This window comes from Bacillus rossius, chromosome 5 (assembly GCF_032445375.1).
Source record: "Bacillus rossius redtenbacheri isolate Brsri chromosome 5, Brsri_v3, whole genome shotgun sequence".
NCBI lineage: Eukaryota > Metazoa > Arthropoda > Insecta > Phasmatodea > Bacillidae > Bacillus > Bacillus rossius.
Genome location: NC_086333.1, coordinates 57199813 through 57225000, shown reverse-complemented (window position 1 = coordinate 57225000; position 25188 = coordinate 57199813). Strand labels below are relative to the sequence as shown.

Sequence of the window (25188 nt, the reverse complement as noted above, 5' to 3'; positions counted from 1 at the left end):
ATTTGTTTCAAAGGTTCGATTCAGCGTACAGGGAATGTACAAACTGGCGCAATATTCCCTATAGCGTCCACCCCTTGGACAAGGCATGTCCCTTTGATGAGGTAGTCAGCTGCGTAGTCCGCCAACTTCAGCTCATACGTACTATCTTGTTTCCCTGCGTCTCTTCGCCAGCGAGGCCATTAGAGACGAAAAAAACAGCACTAATTTGGGAGGGGGGTGAAGAATACATCCCCCATCCCCCATCCCCCTTTTTTTCCATGCGTACGCCTCTGGTAATAGTTACACTAGACCATGAACCATGTCCCGTAGTCAATATAGCCAGTAAATCAAGTAATAATTCAGTTCTGTGAGCTGTTGCAAAAAAATTTTAAAAATCAAAAGACGTAAATATTAGTATTCGACAGCAAATTTCCAACATCAGATAAACATAAGCCCACAAAAGTAAATTCCGTGCACTTGTGTAAACTGATAAGTATAGACTGTACCCTGTGATTGTTTATAATTTGACAGAGTTGTTAAATGTAGTACCAATGGTCTTTGCACCCCTCTGACATTGTTGATATTGTTCGTAAACAACTTAATTTGACTGTCAGTGTTAGTAAACACACGTCATGTGATGCTTTACAAGCAGGGGCGGCTGCAGACAAGAAAATCTCCTCGCTCACTTTTGTTTTACTTCTAGTCTCTAGTTTCTAGTTTCTAGTTTGCTCTGTCAAAAATATGGACATTAATGAAAAAAGTAAAATCAAAATTTTATTACCATGTAAATTAAATTACTGGTCAATATCAATTTAAATTTGTGATTTAATATTATAAAAACTTTTAAACTTTTTTTGCCAGCAATAATTTCGCGATTCCACCTGAATTTTATCGTAAGCATTTATAAAACTGACGAGGATAATTTATCAGAAAGAATCTTAAAATTTCTTAAGATAAATTAGCAACACCATCTTTGAAAGTAATGTTCTAAGTTGGCTTGAAATTTAGTTTGTAAGTTTAAATTTTCCAGGGGAGGACAGGTCACGATTTACAAACGGGCCAACCGGGCATTCGTCCAGAGCGTCAGGGGTGGGAGAATTTTAGATGCGAAAAAAATAAGTATGAGTACAAAAAAATTTTAGGTACGTGAAAATACATTTTTTACGTAAGGTAATGATTTGATTTTCAAAAATACATGTCACGGGAAAATTTTAGTTTATACTAACTATTGCAGTGCGCTTCAAAATATTAGGCCTTAAACTAAAAACTTTAGAAATAGATCTAAAATTCGTTCAGCAATATACAGTATACTATATCTCGTGTTTTTATTACGGTATTTATAAGAGTTGTATAAAACTGCAACAATAATTTATTACATGTAAATAAGAAAAAAGACAAAACCGTCTATGTATTACAAGAACCTTAGTATTTAGTTGCATAATGTGCTGTTTTTAAAATTATAATAAATAAGCTTGAGTTAGTAGAATTTTATGATATGGGGAAATAGGAAAGGATGAGAGCGGCAAACGATTATCTGCCCAGAGTGCCTAGCCGCCTGACATCGGGGCCTAGGGGCAGGGCCTCCATAAAAGTACGTAGCTCAGGGCCAATGGCCGCCCCTGTTTGCAAGTGACAGTCGGGGAAACATGCACCCCCGGTGCTGCTTGCGAGTACTCGTCCAATTCTGGACAGGTCACACGATGAAAATCACAACACATTCTTCGCTCTCCGCGAGCCGATACGTTCCGGAGAGGGTTGCCCCGCTGCGTCCTTCTCTCCGCCGCTTCTCAGCAGCCACAGCGATATCTCTCTCTCTCTCTCTCCCCCCCCCCCCCCAAAAAAAACAATTGAGTCGGCGCACGTCACTCACCTGAAAGACGTCCTCACTGACGCTGATCGTGAAGTCCAGGACAGAACCACCAAGAACCACCTGTTGATTAAAAAATATATACGTGAGAGAGTCTTTAAGCACTCGTCCAGAATTTGCAACATCTAACATCGGTAACGAGCAAATTCATATCATCTCATGTTGAAAATACACTTATAACACGAAACTCGGACAATAAAATTTAACGTAGAATTTTTAAAAAATACTTTTGAGCGTGATAAATATTTACGCAAATGTTTTTTTTTTCAACTACATTTCTTGACGCGAATCACACGTAGTTTCGGCACCCAACTGCTAGAATTAGATGCCGGAGCAGCTACGTCAACTATTGAATAATAATTTGATCATCAGACAGGAATTTCAAACTGTTTAATTATCATGGCATCTCAGGCTCCGTGAAGATCAAGCCGATGGCATCTTCGCGAGTCACGCGCCTGGCAGGCGTGGCTACTCGCCGGAAACCCCACGTGACAAGGAGAGGACGCGCGCGTTGTGATTCGATTTTTGTGTGCAAAAGGGATCTTTACCTGCTCCTGGGTACTGCCCCTGTGTGTGTGGACTTCCCGCTTCAACTCGTGTGCACTGCGAGTAGCCGCGCTTCCTGGCGCGTGACTCGCCTGCTCGCTTCGGCGGTCCGGGTGTCTGGCTGCTGTTGTTTGCTGGACTGCCTTTGTGTTGCCGCGGCCGCTTTGTGGGTGACTGCGAACTGTCCGTCGTCAATCTGACTATGAATAACTGCCCTGTCAACTGGTGGCGAACTTCAATGCAGAGGTGTGAAAGAAACTGGTGCAGCGTTACTAAAAGTTCTTATAACTGAATGGCGTTTACGTGGAAAAATGAAGTTGATATGTTGTAAACTAAAACTTGTCAATAAAAAACCTATTCTTGCGGGTTTATTTTTTTTAACGACCAAACGAACCTTACTTAAAAATCAACCCTCGTATATAGCGTTTTGGTATTTTTGTAATGTCTCTGGACCCCAGAAGATAGAAGACACCCACAGACGACCCTAGACCTCAGCGCGAAGCAAAACGGCGGTCGAACTTTTAACAGACGTGACTACACCGTAAAGCAACACACGAATATCACTTTTCATTAAAACGAGTAAGAATCGTGCAATTAGAATGGCGAATGACACACCAACGTTAAATTTGAGCTTGCAAAGAAAACAGTAAAAGGTTTATCTCCCCCCCCCCCCCCCTTCAAAATACTTTTAATTCAACAAACCATCAGGAATTAGTTGTAAACATCGCGGGTATTGCTACTACACGAGAACTTGTGAAGGCCCTTTCACTTCGTCAAAATTCAGCTTCCAACACCTTCCAATAGGTTGTGACAATTCAAGTTGAAGGCTTATGATGTCACCGAAAACATCACTAGCGCAGCCGTGTTTGTTTGTAAAGTTAGATGACTTGAGTTTCCAACAAATATTTTGCATATAGTACGGGTTCTAATATATGTTAGATTAATCACAACGAATCTTTAAACAGGCGAAGAAATCAAGGGCGATTAAGAACGTAATAAAAGTGAAATAACTAACATAATGTTAATATGAATGTCGTATGCGAAACAATTTTATGTGTAAAAAGTAATTTATGTTCCTAAAGCATTTAAAAAATCACTGACGATTTATTTTACTATGTAACGAATATTATTGTGTTTTAAATCTGTACATTTATAAAAAAATGTAAAAATTCACAATTGAAAAGTTTGAGATAGCTCAGACTCAAAATAAACTTTTAATAGTGTGGCGTGATTTAAGAAATATTTGAGGTTTTCGGTCCAAATTTATTTGATGGAGAAAATTGTAACCAATTTCCCGTCGAATACCATCCCTCCAACTCTATTGTCAAATATAGTTGGGATACAAATATTTGACAAGGTGACACGGCCTTAACACCAGTACCCGGGAGACCGTTACGGAACACACTCGGCGCGACCTCCCACGGGACGCAAATAACATTTATTCGACACTGTTGCCGTCGTTTGCCGCAGATTGTAAATGTAAGAACTCTAATTCACGCAAGCGATGATCGTGCAGTCCCAGCATGTGTTGGCGCAACGTTAAGAGGAATGATCGTTGGATCATTCTTGGGCTAAGATCATTGGATAGCGGATCCAAAAGTAGAATGGTGCAACTGGCCAAAAGAAAAAAACTACATCAGGAATCTATCTCTTCCAAGGACCTGTCCATAGTAGCTGTTACGACAGGCGAGTAAATATTTCGACTGATGAGCTATTTGACAAAAAATAAGTACGGCAGAAATTGTAAATTCTGTGAAACACACGTAAAACTGTTTACTAAAGCCGCGTCCCACAGTCGTAGCAAAAAATAAATAAATAAAGTGCAGGCCAATGTACCTCCCGTCAAGAAATTCGGAGTAAATAAATGTAAATGTTACATTAGAATGAAATTCACATCACAGTAAATACATCAGGTTACATGAACTGCATTAATAAAGTGTTGGGGGTAAAAACTGTAATAAAGTGAAGGCATTCAAAATGCAAATTAAAATCGGCATATCTCAACCCAAATTTAAGTTATAAATAAGCTCATTTTCAAAGCATCAAATGATGTTTGTTTAAGTTCAATGACAATATTTCTACGTTGTTTACAAACAATGTTGACAGATCGACAAAAACAGAAGGATATGTAGACTTTGAGAACTGTTACATTTGGGACAAGTTACATGAGAAAGGCTATAGAAGAGCTGTATAAAATAAAAAATATTAAAAAACAATCGCGAAGAATATTTTATCCCGTTGAGAAGGCGGGAAATAATTCTCGAGGTGCAATTATCGCGCATCTGATAGCAAAGACATCGCCTTCCTGACGCGAACCATCGCCTTCTCCGGCCGACACTTCGCAGAGAGATCTTCCTTTTGGGTGTTTTATTCTCTCTCTTTCTTTGGAGATGGTCGCATGAGAAAGGAGATAGGCTGGAATGAGGGGATCGGGGATAGGAGAGGGGAAGGGAAAAAAGCCCAAAACCTTGATCCAAGACGGTTGTGTGGGGAGGGATGATGGCGAAAACACTCACGACAAATGGCGCGCAGCCGACCACTTTCCCACGAAGCTCGCGGCTCCCGTCGTGGCGACGCATTAGTCGCGCTGCCGTCAAATGGCGCACCCCCCTTCCCCCTCCTTCACAACCAAGGCTCCTGCCATGCCCTTCCAAGATAACGGATACTGTCACGATCCATCGTGTGACGGAAGCTCTAGTCACCAACATCATCATCTCTTGTAATCCTGCACTATGCAATAACTCATCCATAATAAATTAATGTTATACTCATGTCTTACGCAGGATGAGTCAAAATTAGAAACAAAATTCGGCTGCGGGTTCATTACGAAAAAAACTAAGTTGAAAACATAAGTACGACATGAGTTAAATTGCTTCCAAAGGCTTGCATACCTATTTCAGGCTGGAGCTGAATAATTATGTTTATCGTAAATAACACAGTATATTAAGATGGAAGTTTAACTGAGCAAAGTTCTATAGTAACAGCAAAACTTTTCGCTGTCGTAAAATTATTCTAAATAATTGAGTGTTACCACAAGTCAGAAAACCATATGGAAAATAAAACAGTATCCAAATGCGTAGTGTTTCATCTTAAATACTTTAATGTTTGCAATAAAAACTGTTCTTCAGCTTCAACATTAAAAGCGTATGCCTATTATCAGCCTATGAAAACACACTTTAAATAAATAAACTATTCACACTTTTGTATTCAGGCAAATAATTTGTTTTTTATTATAAAAGTAGCATACCCCCAGCTTGCTTATTGCAATATTTCAGGGATCCCTACCACAGAATTTTCACCCAGAGATAAGCACGGCCAGCGCACTGCTCCAGCCATTCAGAACAGTTATCATGCCTCTTCTGATATATTCCTTCGATCTGACCAAATAAACGCTCATAAGTACTCTTTTCCTTCTCTCTTTTATGTTCATTGTTTTCGGCACTTCTTAAGTGCCTTCCCATCCCGCTCGAAGTTTGGACCGCCTGCCTTGCCTCCGTCGCGGTTACTGCAGCCACACCAGGTATCCCTCCCTGGTAGCAGCTGTGGCCTCTCCCATGGTCCGGCGAAACTTCCACATCGCACCCGCCGTATGTCGTTCGGCCAGCTGCTGTTCTGGACATTGCACTTTAATAGCTTCAAACTTCTTGCTGGCTTCTTGACTGACTCCTGACTCCTTCTGCCTGAGGTGTCGGAGCTGTATCCGAGGCAGAATCAAAATGGACCACGGAAAGGGTGCAAGGAAGAGAGTATACAGCCTCTCAGCACCAATGATAACTCACTACCTCCTCGTGGTATAAATGGTTGTTTACTAAAGTGAGCTCTGACGGGGAGTCCTCGTCCCTCGACATCTTCAGTTGTTGGAAAGTGGTATCTGCTGAGATGATAAAGCCATCTATGCAGGCAACAGCAGAAAATTCGTAAACTTCACTGGGGGGTCAGCTCTGCCGGGCCGTCAGGCCGTGGGTCCCAAAGGCTGTGGTTCGATGTGAAGATCCACAAGGCGCCATGGCAAAGTCCGGTCCTGGGCGGGGCTTCTGACCTGGAAAGGGCCGCGACCGAGCCGTAAAAGCTGTAAACTCCTGAGTGCAGGAGTCAGTGGGATATCTGAATGGCTGGTACTGTTCCAGTTCCCGAGGTGACCCTGTGGCCTGGACTGGGACAGTTACCCCGTTAGCTTAAAGGCTAACAGGTCGGAGACTCCCCAAGTGCCATGAAAAGTCTAGGTAGTGTTGCAGGACGGCCAATCGTAATAGGAGATCCCCCGCTGAGGTTTTATCATCGCACCCAGGTCGTGTGGTGCAGATTCGCACTGGTAAGTATGTAGTCGCTCGATGCTTACGAGCAAGCCCTAGGAGTACCCACTTCAATACGAGTGGACGGGTGAGCTCTGCTCCGGTACTAGCCTGGATAGTTAGTAGAGGTTGGATAGGTCCTCGGCCAGATCACGGGCTCTATGGTTTTCTGAAGAGTCCCAGAGTTGTGATAGGTTTGGATAGGCGCCTTGATGTGCTTGCTAGAGGGGCTTATCCAGCACAGAAACCATTGATTTGCTGAACGGGTGTGGGGTAGTGGGTGGTGGCGGTGATGATGCTGGAATGGGTGGCCTCAGACTCTCTTCATAGCACTTCTCTAATCACCTCAGAACAGTGCTTGAAAGGCTTATCCACTTCCCTTACCATATGGGGCCACGCAGTTCTGCCCTCACGAACGAGTATACACTGATCCCGATAAGAAGAAAAGCTACTGGCATGTAAAGCACAGTGCAACACAAGTAGTGAGATAACTTTTCATATCTATTTCTTTGTGCACAGCACACCCTGCATTTCTTCCTGGCCCTCTCTCGACTCTTCTTGGTTCTTTATCTCTTCTTGGATTTTCCTTAACTCTTATTGGCTCTTGTTTCTCTTAACTCGTTTTTATATTTTAACTCGTTTTTATCTTTTCTGGGCAGTTCTTAGTCTCTTTTTGGCCCCTCTTCATCTCTTCTTGGTTTATCTTTTTCTCTCCTTTACTTTTTTTCATTCCTTATTAGCCCATCATCACTTCTCGGCTCTTCTCCAGCTCTTCTTCATGTCTCCTTGGCTCATATTCACCTTTTCTTGACCCATCTTCACCTTTACTTGGAATATTTTCACCTCTTCTTGGCCCATCTTCACCTCTTCTTGGCCCATTTTCACCTCTTCTTTGCCCATATTCATCTCTTCTTGGCCCATATTGATTTCATCTTGGCCCAAATTCATCTCTTCTTGGCCTCACTTCATGTGTTCAGTTTCATTTTCTTGGCAATATTAGCCTTCTCTTTTCTGTTATTTGTTACATTTTAAAATTTTGTCTTCTCTTCTTATCACTCTTCATCTCATTCTCCATTTCCTCTGGGCTACACTTCATTCCTTAAATTCATTTTTATTTTGTTCCTGGTTACTCTTCTCTTCCTGGTTTAACTTTATTGTAGTTTTCATTTCCTCTACGCAGTTATTCATCTCACTTTTAGTTTCTTAATGGCAGTTTTCACTCTTTGTTTCTTCATCTGACTCTCCATTTCACTCTTCATTTCTATCATGAAGTTCCTCATATCGGTCATCATTGCTCTCATGTCATTCAACATTTCCTCCATGATAACCTTTATCTTCTTGCTGTTCTTAACACTAAGCTCTTTGGCAAACATCTCCCTCAAATACTTTCACTAATTAAATACACCTAAATAATTACTTATTCCTATTACCCACATAAAAATATGACCTACACATAAACCGGAACTCAAATATCACATATTTCTTGAACCTAATCTTGAACTCAATTACATACTCTTTCTGAAATTCACTTTACTCACAAATAGCTTGAATACAATCTCTTTTAATTGAATTTTTTTTTTAATGACAGTCCTAAATATATTAATAATCTACTTCTGACTTCGAATTTTACAATTGGGGAAAACAGCTATGAAAGGATAGCCCAAATTTTTTGAGTTTATTTATTAACTACTATGAACATTTTTCCAAAACAACAATCTAAATGACTGTACAAAATTAATCACACTCTCATAAGTAGACTATTTAATCTCCCCATTGGATCTCGGCTCAACAGTGGCTCAACAGTGGTTCTCTCTACTATTCGTTTCTTACCATGCACCTCGGTCCCAACACACTGTTTCGCACGCTGCGTTGTGACACCGTCCCCGATGATTCAAACTTCGCACCCGAAGCCCATCGCTCTTCGCCCGCTATCGCTCACCAAGAGTCACTCACCCTCTTCACTTAACTACTGTATAGCACACCAGTATCACTCTCGCTCTCCAGTGTCGCCAACAGCCTCTTTCTCCCACACCGCAGGTTGGTGTCACCTTATATACCCACCAGCGTAACCCATGGTAAAGTCTCGTGGCCCTACGAAGTGTCACATATTCAACGTCTCCAGACTTAGCACTGCGAGAACAATAGCGTCCTAGTTAAGTCTCTTCATGAGACATGGCTCTGAGAACCTGCTGAATTCAAAAGATATACAGAAAGGCACCCGAGCTCTGCAGAACAGGAAGAAGACTACTATTTGGGTGGAGGGGAGGGGACAGCCCATGTGGGGTGTCATGGCAGGGTTTCTCCAGAGAGATGTGTAGCCAGCACGCTGCTCCAGCCATCTCCGCACGCCTCAAAACAGTGGGTTTTTTATTTATTTTCCATGATCAAACTCGAGCCAAAGAGACTGGGTTATGGCTGCTGAAGTTTAAAATGAATATACTTAAGTTTCAAATGCTGATTTGATTATTTCATTTTCTTTCATTATTATTATGTTATTATTATTTGAGGGCTTTTCCTGTCCGTATATTGTGATACCTTTCTTGCATTTGATGTTTTGTCTCAAATTTCTACTTGTCATCTAATAATAGTAAACAGAAACACAAGTAATCATTATTATGAAAAAAAGTTAATTAAACAATATGTGAAAAAAAAATTGTTATCCAAAAACAAATTTGAGAGACAAATTGGTATAAATTCACATGGAAATACCTTAATCAATAGTAATGACAAGAAAATGAAATCACCAACTCGGAAAGACCAACTCCAAATGATGATTCTTGGTTAGCAAAAACCTCTGGGTTGGTGTGCTTTTTACATTCCAATCCCTCCACAATTAATTATAGTGTATTATTGCTTCTATGTAAAAATTAATGCAACTTGCAAATACAAGTTTTTTTTGGGTTTGGCTTCAGATGATTTTCTTCTATTATTTTAGGCCTTGATTGAATTACTTACCACCACTGCAAAACTTTCAGGTGAGCAGTGACCACAATAAATGTTAAAAGTGGTGTTTTACATCGCAAGGCCGTGCACAGATGCCATGGAAGCAATAATCTTTGAGACGCCCTGGGCCATTTACATTTTCCGCGGTGCCTTTATATTTTGGAAGTGCCTAGAGGCGCCTTATTGAGGGGAGGGGGTAGTTTTGAAACATCCCCAGAGTAAAATAACAGTTGGGAAGCCATCCTGAAGAAAATTTATATAAAAAAAAAGAGAGCAGTACACATTATTGAAGTGAAACTTCATTGGCTATTCAAACCTCAACTCATAAGTATATCGTAAGGGGTAAAATGGCAGAGAGAGAGAGAGAAAGAGAGAAAGATGACAATTTTCTAATAATGATTAATTAATAATTAACTATAAATATTACTCACTGTTGAAAACTCACACCATACAAAAACAACTATGCCTGTTAATGTTTCTTCAAACAATTCTGCTATTGGTAACACGCCAAATCTCTTAACAAAATATGAAATTCATAACAGGTAGCTCTACCTATGTGCGAAATGCAGGGACAGTCTCAACAGCACTTGGTACGCTGCTGGTTGAACAAGGAGGAATCTTAGCACTCTGATAGCAAATGTAAAATTCAAGGCACTCACATCTGACTGTATAGGATACCTATATCTATTTTCTGATACAAGCACATGCACACACTCTCTGTCTTATTCTTTTATTCATTTATTTCGCTCTGTAATTATTTTTTTTGGATGGGACACAATTCATCACACAAAGAGGACAGCGAAAACGAGCCCAGCTACATAGTACCTATTATCTGTTCTTGTTGCATCAGAATCGTTTCAAAACAATGTTTCACGAAAATGTTGCATTAAAATTTGGCTTTGAAATTTTACTCTCTTCGTGCCCAAAGAAGTTTCACTTCAATAAGATACTGCTCTGTAAGAGACCTGCCATTTTATGTTCAACTAATAACAATAAGAGTCAGTTTTACAATTTATACTAGTTTATTGCACAAAGTTTTACCAAAAATAATACAGGCTTAGTATCAATATTTAAAAAAAAAAATGAAAAATACAAAATTACATTTTTACATATATTTTCACAATTAAACTTTCCTTTCTTTTAAAAAGAAGCATGTTTATATGCGAAAAAATTACTTCATCCAGTGGTGGTAGTGAATTAATTTAGTGATATGAATAATTTAACTGACTCAGAGTCCAAGTACATATACTCAAAATAGTTTCATACAAATATTTGTATGTATAGTCACTTTTCTGCATAACACAAGACGAATTGATGAAATATTCACTTACTAAATAGTAATAACACTCAAATTTACACACAATCAAGCAGCCCATAGAAAAACATCCCATACTCCACTCGGAAGCGAAAGAAAACATAAATAACTGGTGCCCCACACAATGCTTGGATTATGAACTCACCAGTCGATCAGATGTGGGGCACGGATCACGTGATGTTCCAAAGTTCTTGTTGGTATCTGCTTGTGCATCTGTAGTGCTGCAAAGTAACCAATTAGTACAGGCATGGGTCGAGGCAATATTCATTAAACTATATTTTTTTTACTAACTATAAATGAATACCTCCATAGCCATAGCATTTGCTACAATTATAAAATTATGTTTAAAACATGTCTTAATAAGAGTGACAGCTCTATCAGAAGGGTGCAAGGGTACACACCCTTCAATGTAAAATATTATATCTACATAAAAAAACCATACCTGCAAAAATTATTATTTTATTATTTAACTACAAAATAACCTATAACCTAATTTCAAACAATATAAAAAGATTGTGAATTCTGGCATCACAAGTTAGGCAAGTATAATGATAATTGCTTGAACTTTGATACTCAATGATTGGTAACCATGAGACAAACAAAGTCTTTTTTCTTACAACATTAGCCCAGGTTTCTATCTGACAGCCCACATTTTTAGCTATGGAACACCTCACCACATTTACAAACACTCAAGGTACATTCAGCTGCTAGTCTTGCCACACACAAGTGTTAGGACAATTACAATATCAAGGTTTCAACAAACTTTAAATTAAATCACCAAATACATTTCTGACACAGAAAAATACACAGAAAATTTATGTAAAATAATTAAATTACTTTTATTTGAGTTTAAAATATTTTTAAGTAAATTTTAATTATTTTAGTTTAGATGTTCAACAGAAACAGCACTGGAAAACACCATTTATTTTTTGGCTCTTGGATACATACCTAAGTGAAATTAGTACCCTATCATTACAGTAATTGTAAATTAATAAACATTAGTAATTTTTTATTCCATTTGTGAAACACAACTTGGTTTTTTTTTTATCCAAGTGAAAATGAGGTAGGTGTTTCATTAACATTATCTTGAGGTGTATGGAGTCTAATGGATGGAATCTAAATTGAGAATTGAATTCTAAATGAATCAACACTGTAAGTGGGAATCAGAATGTGCCCAACATTAGTCTATACTAAACCCACCAAAACACACTCAGACACATGCAGCTGACATGCCTGCACTAAACCTCACAAAAACCAGATAGTACACATGTCTACCTGGGTGCCAATGCAGGGAATCCCAAACATGAAATGAACCATACAAACTGTGTTTACTGCCAAATGATTAATAAAACCAATTTTTTTTTATCGAGCCTTACCTATTTAAAAGTTTGTGCAGTTCAACAGCAACTTGGGCACCCACTGTGGCATTATTCAACATAAGTGCAATGTCTAAATTAGAGTCAAAGAGTCAAAAAAAATTGGATGTTCATTAAGTAAAGATATTTATTCCATTTAACAAAGTAAAGCTAAGTAGTGTGGACTTCCAATAGTCCGGCATTCAACAGTCTGGAATACCCAATGGTGCGACACTTAAGCCAAATAAGCAAACTCATGCTAAAATTTCTATAATATTTTAGCCAAGGTCAAAAAAACCTTTACAGTATGCACATAACTGGTAGTCGGAAGCGCTTGGTGCAACCCGGGATTAGTCAGGAGCGTTTGGCATTGTTCAAGATCGCTCGGAAGTGATTGGCAAGCTTCGTGTCTCCTGCAGTCTTTTACAGCAAAGCAATTTGCCATTTTCTTGTACATGTTCCTGCTAAACAATGTTTGAAGCCAAACACTATCTTACAGATATATTTGCTCTACAAGTTAGCATTTAGCGATAACGGAAGATACCGGCCAATAATCCTGAATTTTCTTAATCCTCACTAATCTGGCACCATCGGAAGTTCTGAACATGCTGCATTATCAGAAGTCTACTGTAGTATAACATTTTATTTTCATAATGGGCAGATACTTCCAGCTTTAATCTACAAAAAACACTAGCCACTTTATGTCTTTCTCCCAGCCACACACCAGTGAGTCAAGAAAAACCATTACTTTTCCCTAACTCCTTCAGATATTTTATAATTTTTCACTGACCAAAACATGAAATTTTCATAGAAAACAACAAATATTAATTTTATGTTCTAATTTCTAGTACTGTCATAATCACAGTGTATGTGCTTAAGGATTCTTCACCACGCTAACAACAATGTTAACACATTAATAAAACTTCTGGAAATTAAGCACAAAGTGATATTTCTTAGGTACATCACACTCAAGGCAAACACCACCAATGGAATTTATATTTCCCTAGATTTTTTTAAAATATTCCAAATTCTCCAACAATTCCAGGTTTTCCCAGTTTTCCTTCACTCCAGGGACGGATCTAGGCTCACTGCCAGGGGCATTAATTTTATTGAATAGCCCCCTCCCCTCCCCTACAACCAAACAGAAAAGGTGAATCTATAAACGTACCTGGCAAACTTTGTTTTACATGCCGTGAAAACATGCAAGAAACTGAATAATAAAGAAATAAAGATTTCCATTGAAAACATGAAAACATGATTATTGATAATGAGTAAAATCAAAATATTGGTACATAGATATAGAATAATAATATTTTTTTTTCTTTTTGACTTTTAATTCACACTTTACTAACCGTGTTTTATCGCATAAACTTCGAACATTTTATGCTAAAATCAAATTTAAAAAATAGAGGTGTGACTTTTAGGCAAAAAAAAAAAAAATTGTTAGGTAAAGTTATTCATAAAAACAAAACACATTCATAGAAAGTACGTTTATTTAAAAAGTATAGTATATAAAAGCGCGCTGAACAATTTAAATAAATAAGTATAGGTGCGACGATTATGCGCGTGCGACGATTATGCGCGTGCGACAATTATGCGTTAAACAGGATAGTCTAAAAAAAATTTGTCGGACCATCCTCTAACCCTGCACCCGGAGCACCTTGCACAAAGAAACCAAAGAACCAAAGGATACTGGACTGTAACGACCTGCCGGAGGTCAGTGCCGAGACTGCACTCAGAAGGTACGGAGTGACCTCCTTCCCCGTGACGCCGTCCCTGTCTGCCTGCGACAGAGCCTCTTGGATGACTGCCTCTATCTCCTCACCTGCCCGCACAAAAAAAATAAACATCAACTTTTAAATTTTAATATGTACAACTGCTGCTGCTCTTACACACAAGCGCACATTCTACTTATGTATTTGACTGAACATAAGCCTATACTTTTTTTGTTTACTTCGGTAATTCTGAAAACCTGGTATTGACCTTTAATCACACCCTCAAAAAACAAAAATTAACAATTATCTGCACCATAAGCACTAGCAAAAAAAAAAAAAAACTATGATAAAACAAAATGGCATAATGATGAAAAAAAAAATACTGTTAAAGAAAATAAATAATATGATGTTAGACTACTTTTATGGTGTTGAATATAAATATATATAATTTTCTTATTTTAATGTAAAGCAATTTCTTAACTAATTTCGTATCCAAGTACAAAATAATTTTATATGCTGCATTTTTACGACAAAATAATTTGTAATATATATTGGACTAAATCAGATATATTCAGAACAACAAAAATAAATTAGAGAGTATTTGTAGTTTTAGAGGTGATTCAATAGGAGATGCAGGATAAATCAAATTAAATTAATTTTTTTTTTATCCAAGCTCTTTGGAACAAAATATTGTCTGGAAATATCAACATTCCTTATAATTTAAAACAATAAAAGATTATTTTTTTTTATGATTTGAATTAAGTTTTGGTTAAATGCTACTTGATTCCATGATATAACATCCCTTTTGATTCTGCATGGTGTATTACTTGCATTACGGTGTTACGTGGTGTTTTGCCATGCGTCTCAGTGTTATTTCAGTTTTATCGCAATTCGTGGTGTAATCTAGTCTCTAGCCACGAGGGGCTCTGACCTGCCATGGCGCAGTGGTCCGGCACCGGCACGGCCAGCAAGAGGCCCGAGGACACGCCCAGCCCCAGCAGGCTGTTGGCGAGCGCCGCCGCCTCGGGAACGCTAGAGACGTGGTAGGGGGACTGGTGCGAGCTGCGCGGGGCGTAGAACGCCGGGAAGTCCCTCGTGGGCCCCAGCGTCGCCACGCACACGCCTTGCGTTTCCTTCACCACAACACGGCGCAATCACCCTCGCTCCATCAACGGCACACCAAACACCAGGAGCAACGGAAAGGCCGGCCCCAATTATCGTTATGTGTTACAATTTGTACGACTTGTGGCAATCCAGGTCCTTACCCTTTGAATACAGCAGTGATGTCCTACTTCAGATATTTGGAGGGCCAGACAAATTTCTCTTAAAAAAAAGTATTCAAAAAAATTTAATCAAAACTAATACAATTAGCCATTAAACTAAATATAATGTACAAAAAATATATATATAATATTTTTCAAAAGCTCTGTGAGGATATCATGACTGCTGACAACTCAGTCAACATATGCAAATAAAAATATGCTAATAAAGGACAGTGTAGATGATATTTCTTTGTTGGAAGATTGTTGGGGCAGGCCACATGAAACAATGTCTTGGGCAAGATGCGGCCTTCATTGGTATAAATAATTATTATGTTTTCTGATCTGGTTAGGTTTTATGGTTAAATGTAAATAACAGCTTTTTATTCTTTTAAGGGGTATTTGTGTGTTTTAAATGTGTTTTTATGAACGTACTTTACATTATTTCAAGTTTTTAAACATTTCTGATTATTTATTTCAATATGAAAAAGCCATTTAAAGATATTTTTACATATTTTTTACTGGTTAAGTTTTATCTGTGTTCAAGTATATTTCTTTTGCACCAGCTGCTAAAGTTCTTTGTCAGAAAAGCAGGCTGATGTAATAGTTTCGTAATTACATAAGTGTTACAGAGAGACAGATGTACGTACTTGTGTGGGAAAAGAAACCATGTGATGGTCCCTTACACAAGAACTGCAAAGGATCATGGTCCATTCCCCCCTATGGTAATATGTCTAGTGGATTGGTTGCAATTGTAAGGTGCTCTGTGATTAGCCAACGATTCCAACACTTCCCAGTCAGATGGAAGTTGAACTCGTAGGTCGCCACTGTTCTGTCATTGTTCGGACACGTGTGGAAGCAGGAGTTTCAGTTGGCGGCTTATCAAAACTAACATTTTTATGTAGTGGAGAAGAATTTCATGCCTGTGGTCCGGGCCGTACTGTAAAAATTGTTTTGAACATTTTCTCAATCAGAATTTTACGACTACAGACGGTAAGGTTTTCAATGCGTTCTATTAGATATACTTGGTAATTTTCGTCATATCAGGGTAAACTCCCTCATTAAAAAAATTCCTCTAAAACTCAACCGGGCCTCCTACATGTCCAGGCCCTAGGGGTTTAGCCCCCCTCCTTGGCCCCTCCCACTCAGCGGCCTTGAACACAAGGCATCTACTTGGGTCCCCCGGCAGTACGAGTACTCACCAAGTACTCGAGCGTCTTGCCGATGTCTAGGATAGACTTGACCCCACTCGACACCACTGTGACGGGGTTGCGACCCAGTTCGGTGAGGTCAGCACTCACGTCCATGCTGTTTTCTGCCCCTCGGTGCACCCCGCCCACACCACCTTAACGAATAAATCACTATTCACGACAAAACACCCAAGCACAGTAACACTCACAACCAGGGCCGGTGCAAGGTAAATTGGCGCCCTAGGCGAAAAACCTTAATTGCACCCCCTCCCCCTGCCTGACACCCCAAAAAATTTTCCTTGCCTCAAAATACATCACGTAAGCCTAAGATTTTGTCAACAATCAAATGTAAGCAGGCTTGTGTTTTTTTTCTTACTTTTTTACTTATTACAAATCATAAACAGGTCACTGTGGACTTTAAATAATTACTTATATCGATATAAACATTCCAAACTGTTGCAAAAATCCATTTTCACCTAGTTTCAATAATCGTTAAACATATTATATCAGCTGTTATGTGTCGTGCTGCACCGCCTATATGGTTCGCCTATATGGTCGCGCCGGCCCTGCTCACAACAGTCATAGGCAATCAGCATTTTCATACTGACCTGTTACAGTGGAATCTCATTACAAAGCACCTCTCTTTTAAGTAGGTTTTTCTCACTTTTTGACTCCATATAAGTTTTTTTTATCTTTGTATAACTTTTAAGGACTGGGAGTTCAGTAAAATGTACTTATATGCTAAAATTAAAGGCAAATGCACGAAATAAATCATTAGAGCAAACTTAAAACTAAGTAGGGCTAAAGCATCCAAATAACTTTAAGCAAAGAAATGCATAAAGCTTGTGAGTAAAGGCTCTTTAAACTGATACATTTGTGACTACAGCTGTGTCAGATAAGTTAATTTGCTGTATTATCAAATGTCAACATGATTATAACACCAACGCCAAAGAAACATTAATTGAATACAATGATACTTCAAACAAGATAAATAAGCTTATATCAAACAGAATGTTTAAAATATTCGCAAAGTCGAATTGAATTGTGAATATTGTTCCTAGCCAAGCTGTATTGTACTTACTTCATAAAAAACTGGATTGAAGTAAAAAAATTAGTTAAACATTTGTATTTTTGAACTGTTTAAGTGATTAACCAATTGAGCTCTATTTATTACAACATTCAATAAAAATTATAAAATAATCATGCATAATATTAATATTGAGCATTCATAAGAGCAAATAGGTGACCAGCTTTTTTTTTTTTAATCAACCAACTTTATTTAAGCTAAATATATAAAACATAAAAATAAATTTCACAAGTGAATCTTAGACTTCCAATGTTTTAAAGCTTTGAAACAAATGTGAAGCTTCACATCAGACGTGAAGCTTTGCAACACAACCGAAGCTTCAAATAAAACAAATAGCAAATTTCCTGGAGAAGTCAAATCAAATATTAAAGAGCCTCAAATGATTTGCTTTGTCAAAACTTTGCACAGGCCCACATGAGATATACTGTTTAAAAATGTATCTTATATCACGTTGCTAAAGATCAACAAATTCCCAGAACCCAATGAAAAAAATGAATGTGTACAGCTTGATTGGAGCCCAATTACAGAATGTGCCAACCTGAATAATATTGGATTAAGGAGTGCCAATTGTAATGTACTTGATTCCCAGTTCACTTCCACTCTTAATGTTTTCAGACATTTAAAACTAAACTGTTGAACTAAGTTTTGAACAGGCTGTCTGCTTAAAACCCAGAAACTAATTTCTAAGGCCAAAACAGAATTATTTACCTGTAGCAAACACATGAATCCCAACCATGTTGGCCACAAGGATTGTTCCTGAAACAGTAGTACCACCATTCAGGCCCTGAAAAAAATAGAGATAAATTATTACGAGTGTAATTCTCAAAAACTGGAGCTTAAAGTTGGCCAACTTCGATTACAGCCAAACAAGACCTTGCCTCTGTAAAATGTTGAAGCACTGATGAAATCAAACAAGAAGTCACTGTTAAAAGTTTACAAGTTTTTAATATCGTTGGCTTAAAGCCCTTGAATTACAGTTTTTAGCTGCATAATCATGTATATATTTAAGCATTTTATCTTTCTTTACACAGGGTGCCTACAAACACCTGAACCAATTTTTTAAGACTTTCTCAGGAAATTTTAAAAAAAGTGTTCTTACAAATTTATTATCGTGTCAAATCCTCATGTATGGGCCACAAGGCATCTTTGGCGCCCAACCAAACTACCGTTACGTTTTTATGATTGCGTGCCAAGGGTTATTAAAAACTAGACATTGTACAATTATAGCGTGCTTTCTCCTGGCTAAAATGATTAAAACATAGAGTAATTTAACAATAATAATATTAAAACAAAGACTAGCTTCGGCTGGACTCGGGGTCCGCCTCGGAAATGTCCAGTGTACGTCTTTATTTTACGCAAAATCAAACATAAGGTTTATTACACAAAACCCTCCCAGCCGATCTCCGATGTCGCAAAATGCTCAAAATAAAAATTAAAGGATTTACAATTTAATTTATAATTATGTAAGAGGACGGAGCACTGAAGCTACAGCACCATCTCGCGGGAGTCTTGTGGCAAGCCATTCGAACACACGTCACGCAGCACATGCACATGTACGTGTCGGCGGTGCAAATGCCAGGATATAGTGCTTAGGGATGCATTGGGATCGCAAAAGGAGCGGAGTCTGGCCAGGCTTAAAGGGGCAAAGCCCAGGTCGACGTCAATATATATATCACAATTTTATGGACACGATAACTGTTGCAATTTTTCACAAATCACCTTAAAACTGATACATAAAATCTAAAAGTGGAAATTCTCGGTCAAGTTCGTTAAAAGGCAATATCTGACCAAAGGGTATAAATGGAAAAAAGGTTTTTTGAAAAACAAAAAAATTCGCTGTAACTACCATAATATGGAAAATATCACATCCATTTGAACGTATTATAACTCATAGGATTAATACCAAAATCTTTAGTCTGAATACGTTTTTGATACGACCAACAATAACTGCAAGGGGTTTAAAAAAAACATGAAGTAGAATATTAAAAATAATTCATAACTCCCTAACTAGGTACACTATGAAAGCCATTCAAATTGGATGTTAATCTTAAAATTTTTAGATCAAACTTTTGTCTGAAACATTTTTTGATAAGATGAACTATTGTTAACAGGGGATGAACAAATAAAGGGTGGGAATTTAAAAAAAAATTAATAATTTATGTACCATGTACACTGTTAAATCCGTTCTGTTTTATTGTAAAACCTTAAATTATTACCTAAATTTTTCGTCTGAAATAATTTTTCATACAACCAACCATTACTGTAAGGAGTTGAAAAAAACAGGGGTTGGAGGATAAAAAAAAATCATACCTCCGTTTGTAGGAACAACATTTAATTTGTACAAATTATGTATTAATCTGAAACTTTTGTCTAAAACAATTTTTGATTAGACAAATCATTGCTGCATAAGGCTGAAATAATAAGGGGTGGAATTTAAAAAAAAACATGAATAACTCCCTTAGTAGGTACACTATCAAAACCGTTCAAACTTTTTGTAAATCTTATAATTTTTATCTAAAACTATTATTAAAAAACAGTTTTTAATAAGACATATCATTGTTGCAGCGAGTTAAAAAAAAAAATTAAAAGGGAGAATTTAAAAAAATTCATGTTTTACGTACCATGTGCACTATTAAATCCGTTCTGTTTGCCTGTGAAACCTTAAATTATTATCTACAACATTCATCAAAAATAATTTTTTATACGACCAACGATTGCTGCAAGGGGTGTGAATCCATTATAATTTATTGTAAAAATGCCTAAACTTTATCTAAAACCGTTGGCTGGAACCATTTTTAATGAAATTAACTATTACTGTAAAAACAAGGTTTGAAAATTTAAAAATTTAAAACTTTCTTAGTATCAAATTTCTTAGTACTTACAAAATTCATTTATTAATAACCATGTCAATGTGACAAACATTTGTCCAAAATAAATTTATACGACCAATTAAGTAGTAGTGCAAGGGATGAAAAATAATGTTTGAAGATCAAACATAGTTGCATAACTACCTCAGTAGGCATTATATGAAAATTGTTAAGAAATTCATTGCTGGATGCATTAAGTTAAAAACATTCAAAATATTTTTGCTGCATGGAATATAAGAAAATGTTAAATCGATGTTTTTTTTTAAAATATCGGCAAACATATTGGATGTTATGTAGACTACATTAAGTTCTTAAAGTGTTCCCAGAGTTTATAGAAGTTTCCAAAATATTCTTAGAAGAAATAGGTCCTTTGAAATCTACCTACGCCTGCTGGCTGTGCCAAAAAAGAATTTTTTTATTACATTAGTTAGGTATTCTAGTTTTCAGCATGTTAAAATGATAGCCATACAACATCCCGCTTTCTGCCACTCACATTGAACCTGAAAAGTTATAACATCAAGGATCTGAAGTCCAGCAAATCTGCACATCTGACATTAATACACGATGATTTGTATCCATTACGTTTGATTATTAGTATTTATAAAAAATCAAATACAGAATCACGGATTAGTAACAGCACATGAATTTGCAATTAAAATACGTTCCATTTTAATTTTAATTTTAATACATTAAGATGCTGTATAGAATGAAAAATTACTGAAACTAAATTGACCATTTCCCTGTTTTTTTCCAGATTTTGATGACACCTTTCCAATTCCCTGGACATGAACCACGCACAACTGACCTTGCTGAGCACGTACGGGAAGTCCCTCCTGGAGGTTTTGACTGCCGGTACCGTCATTGTGGCCAACTCTGCCATCATGGACTCGTTGAGCCCCACCTTGATCCTGCCACCCAGTATAGCGACAGTGGCTGGGACAGCGCCCTTGAAAACAGTGCCACAAACATAACCCATCATTTTGCATCAGTGATGGCTACTACTTCACTATTTTTGAGAAACAGATACCATTTTTTAAACTAATTGAAAACAATTTTTTTGCTTAAATTTTCTTTACAGTGACTGATGAATAAAATATGTGGCATGTGAAGCAATGAAAAACTTGTCTTTTAAAAATATTATTTACCAAAAAACTTTAAAAATAATTATCATAGGATACCTGAAAGATTGGTAACAGTAATTTTTTTTTTTGAAATGTCACCAAAAATATGGCCATTATCTAAAATTCAAAAAATTGTATTTGCTTCCTGACATTTATCTGATATTCTGTAAAACAGCAAAACCAAAATTATATTATTTTATTATCTGAGAGATAATTATTTTCCAGTAGCATGTTTTTGGAAGGATATAATTTGACGTCATCCGGGCCTGCAGCCCCCTTTGAGCCCAATATGCCACCGCCCAAACACCATCTCTGTTCAAACCTCCCGCTTGTGCGTGCGTGTGTGCGTGTATTGATCGCCCGGCAAGAGGGCGCTTAGCTGCAGTGCGCCGCACCCCTATATGTATTAATAATTATTGTAACCTTTTCTTTTCGCCCCGAAATAGTGTCACTACGGCTATGTATGTGAGTGTCTTTTGTTTAGTTAAATTATGATGTTTTGTAATAAAATACGTGCAAGCACGGACAAGGACGCTCCCTAGCGGGCGGCGGAGGAACTAGCACGTAACTTGTTTTAAACTGTTTTCTATCATATAAGTAATTATTACAGACGGTCTGGGTATGGATGTGATGTGCTAATTTTTGTAAAGAGTTTATGTTATTTTCAATAATAACCCGGGGCACGCAATAGCTAAGTTGTTAACGGTAATTGTGTTCGGCGCGAAGGGCGCCATGTTGCCTTCCGCAAGCCCTGGTCTCTCCCCAGTCTGCTTCTACAGCCGGCCGAGAGCGGACGTCTCTGCAGACACCCCGAGGACATCACCGTTGTTTCACCGAGAAGTAGTTCTGTTAGGTAATTTATTCAAATCGTTTTCATTTTTATCCTCGGGGCCTCTCTCGGTCGGAGAGACTGCTTCATTAATAATTATTTACTCTCCGGAGTTTTCGGTCATCTGTGTGATAAGTAACGGCTTGAGGCGACCACGTGCGTGGTTCGCCTCCTCACCTAATTTGATTCGTGCCTCGGGCGTTTTATAACAGTATCAAGGAAGGAATGTGTAAGGGCGTGTAATGTGAGTAATAAAAACCAACTTAATTGAGTCACGTGTCTTTGTGTTCGGGGGGGCCACGTAGGTCCTTAACCTGGTCAGCGGCGTGTGGGACGCCCTAAGAGCCCACTGCGGTTAATTAGAAGCATGCCCGACGCTGAGATCGGGCTTGGTTAGGAACAGGTGTGCATTAAAAATCAGGAGGGCTAATATCTCGCCGCACACGGGCCAAGTAACGCCCTGAGTTAGAGTTTCACACCGGGTCCACGTGCCCACTCACGTGGTGGCGCCCATTATTTTCCACCAGCATTCAAACCTTAACACCGGTACGCCCTCAAATTGTTGCCAAGTTGAATACTCAGGAAAAAAAAAGATACTTGCATGTTGTTTGAATATGAATGTTGTGAGGGGCTGTAAATCATTGCAAATGTGGGTTATTGACCTAATGTTTCTTCATATTTTTTAGTATAGGTTATTAATTTCAATTACCTATATATTTCTCCGAGGTTAGAAATTTGCAAGTGTTGCTGATTATTGCAAAAAGAAAGATAAATATTTGAAATAAGTAGGCTAAATTAATTAAATTTCTGTAAAATGTAATCAATACGTAATATGTAACTAATGTAGCTAAACTAAACTAAACAACCATTCCAACATTTAATAATACATATCATATACACATCAATAACATATCATGTATGCCTATCCAAGTTTATCTCTTGATCCTGATGGGGCAGTGTCCTGTACCTACATATTAATCATGTGATACATGATGCTTGCTGTTTTAATTTAGTATGTAAAAAGATCCTACACAAAAAAAACACTTATGATATAAAAATAAATTATAATGTTAAGTTGAATAAAAAGGCAAATATATTTTTGTTTTTTACTTAGATCATTAATCACTGTTATATGACAAGTTTTTATGTGCAGGATCTTTCAACATACTAAATTAAAACAGCAAGATCATGTACCTCAGGATCAATTATTACAGGAACATGCTTACAGGATCAAGGGTTAAACTTGGATACGAGATGGGGAACAATTACCCAACCCCTAAGCTAACAGTTTAGTTTACAGTATTTTGAAACTACCATAACCAAACTAACAATTATAATGATAAACTACTTATACACTATTTGAATAAAACAAAGGTCTTTTACAGCATGATTAGAAAAAATACCTGGAGGAAAGAAAATGTAAATTTTTGAATTTTCATAAACTATTCACGGATGCACCCCTCGCTTAGATAAACACCCAAAATACTAGTCCAGATTAGTATTCTCATCATAACTATGAATGTACCAACATTTAAAAATAAATATTGATTAAAATGTATCATATTAAACTAATTCAATGGTGGATTTCTAGTCCATTGAACTTTCATATATACTGTGCCTTCTGTTAACAGAACTTACTTGTTCTCTGACTAATTTCTCCACATTCAAAGCCATCTTCAAATTATCTGGATATGGCATTCCATGGGTTATAATTGTTGACTCCAATGCAAGCACTGGACAATAGTTCTGAAGAGCTAATGATACCTCTGGCGAAATGTCAATCGACTTGAAAAATGACAGAACCCTCCTTTCAAATGGTCTGCGAAATTGCTTTACAAATAAATTTACCATTCCCCACATTATGCTTAGGCCAACTATCGAAACCAATATATATTATATCACTGGTCCCTTAGGTTTAAGTGAAAAATGTGTTCCGTTTAAAAATCTAACACGAGTTTTCTTGTCATACACTAACCTACAAAACAGTAAAAACGCACATAACCTAAAAACAAGTAATACTTCCCAAAACACTGCACAGATTAAATTAATTATAAAATGTTATAAAAAGATACGACTGTTTGTGTGAGTGTGTTTTTTTTTCTTTCAGCTTTCACTGCAATGTAAACAAAATTAATATTGAACTACACAAACGTCTACTTAGTCCAAAAACATAAAACGAAACTTCAAAATAGTTTAAATTTAAAATTAGGCGGTAAATACACGGTCGTTTTCCGTTTCATGAATTAAAACTTTACCACATCGCCATCTTGTTAAACTTTTTATTATTTTATTATTTACTATTTATTTCACTCATTACATTGCATGAGAAGTCAAATTGCCTGGGAATTGAATACGCAATAATATTACAGTTTACTCTCGGCATTCTGTGCTCTATCTTCGCCGTTCCCACTTAGTATAAAACCATACTTTTTTCTCATACTCATGATACATATATTATACAAACCCAATTTATGATATACACCAGTAGTAAACTTTATTTAATATTGAAATATTTTGAATAAAACAAAACCTGTGTCCTACACACTTTCTACAAACACAAATAAACATATAATATTTATATTACAACTCTTATTAATTCCTGAACAAAACAATTCAACATCGGTAGCAGGTTATTTTTCAAAATATAGTCTCTCCTACAAAACAACTAGATATTACAAACAAATACTTTATTATGAACTGAAATAACATTAATTGCGATGTGACGCTGTTTTGTCATTCGCAAAAGCCTTATGTAGTATTCAAGTTTGTTAATAAAAGTATGTTGTACAAAATTGTATTACCTATATTAAAAGAAGTCTTAAT

The 25188-nt window shown here is 37.2% G+C and overlaps 1 protein-coding gene across 4 annotated transcripts in view; it reads right to left on the bottom strand.

The window, feature by feature from the left end:
• Nucleotides 1-24872, bottom strand: part of LOC134531833 (pseudouridine-5'-phosphate glycosidase-like) — a 269964-nt gene extending 245092 nt beyond the window's left edge. Inside the window, exons 1-10 of one of the 4 annotated variants that reach the window (XM_063367805.1) lie at nucleotides 24830-24872; nucleotides 24004-24150; nucleotides 21221-21361; nucleotides 18257-18332; nucleotides 16474-16616; nucleotides 14944-15145; nucleotides 13991-14122; nucleotides 12319-12391; nucleotides 11088-11163; nucleotides 611-1909 (exon numbers count right to left, since the gene is read on the bottom strand). In XM_063367805.1, the coding sequence (XP_063223875.1) occupies nucleotides 1673-1909; nucleotides 11088-11163; nucleotides 12319-12391; nucleotides 13991-14122; nucleotides 14944-15145; nucleotides 16474-16616; nucleotides 18257-18332; nucleotides 21221-21361; nucleotides 24004-24063 (1140 nt within the window). In that variant the 5' untranslated portion in view covers nucleotides 24064-24150; nucleotides 24830-24872 and the 3' untranslated portion in view covers nucleotides 611-1672. Of the gene's footprint in view, nucleotides 1-610; nucleotides 1910-11087; nucleotides 11164-12318; nucleotides 12392-13990; nucleotides 14123-14943; nucleotides 15146-16473; nucleotides 16617-18256; nucleotides 18333-21220; nucleotides 21362-24003; nucleotides 24586-24829 lie in introns of those variants that run through there. The other 3 variants (XM_063367803.1, XM_063367802.1, XM_063367806.1) reach the window with 3 other exon arrangements.
• Between the last annotated feature and the right edge of the window lie 316 nt (nucleotides 24873-25188).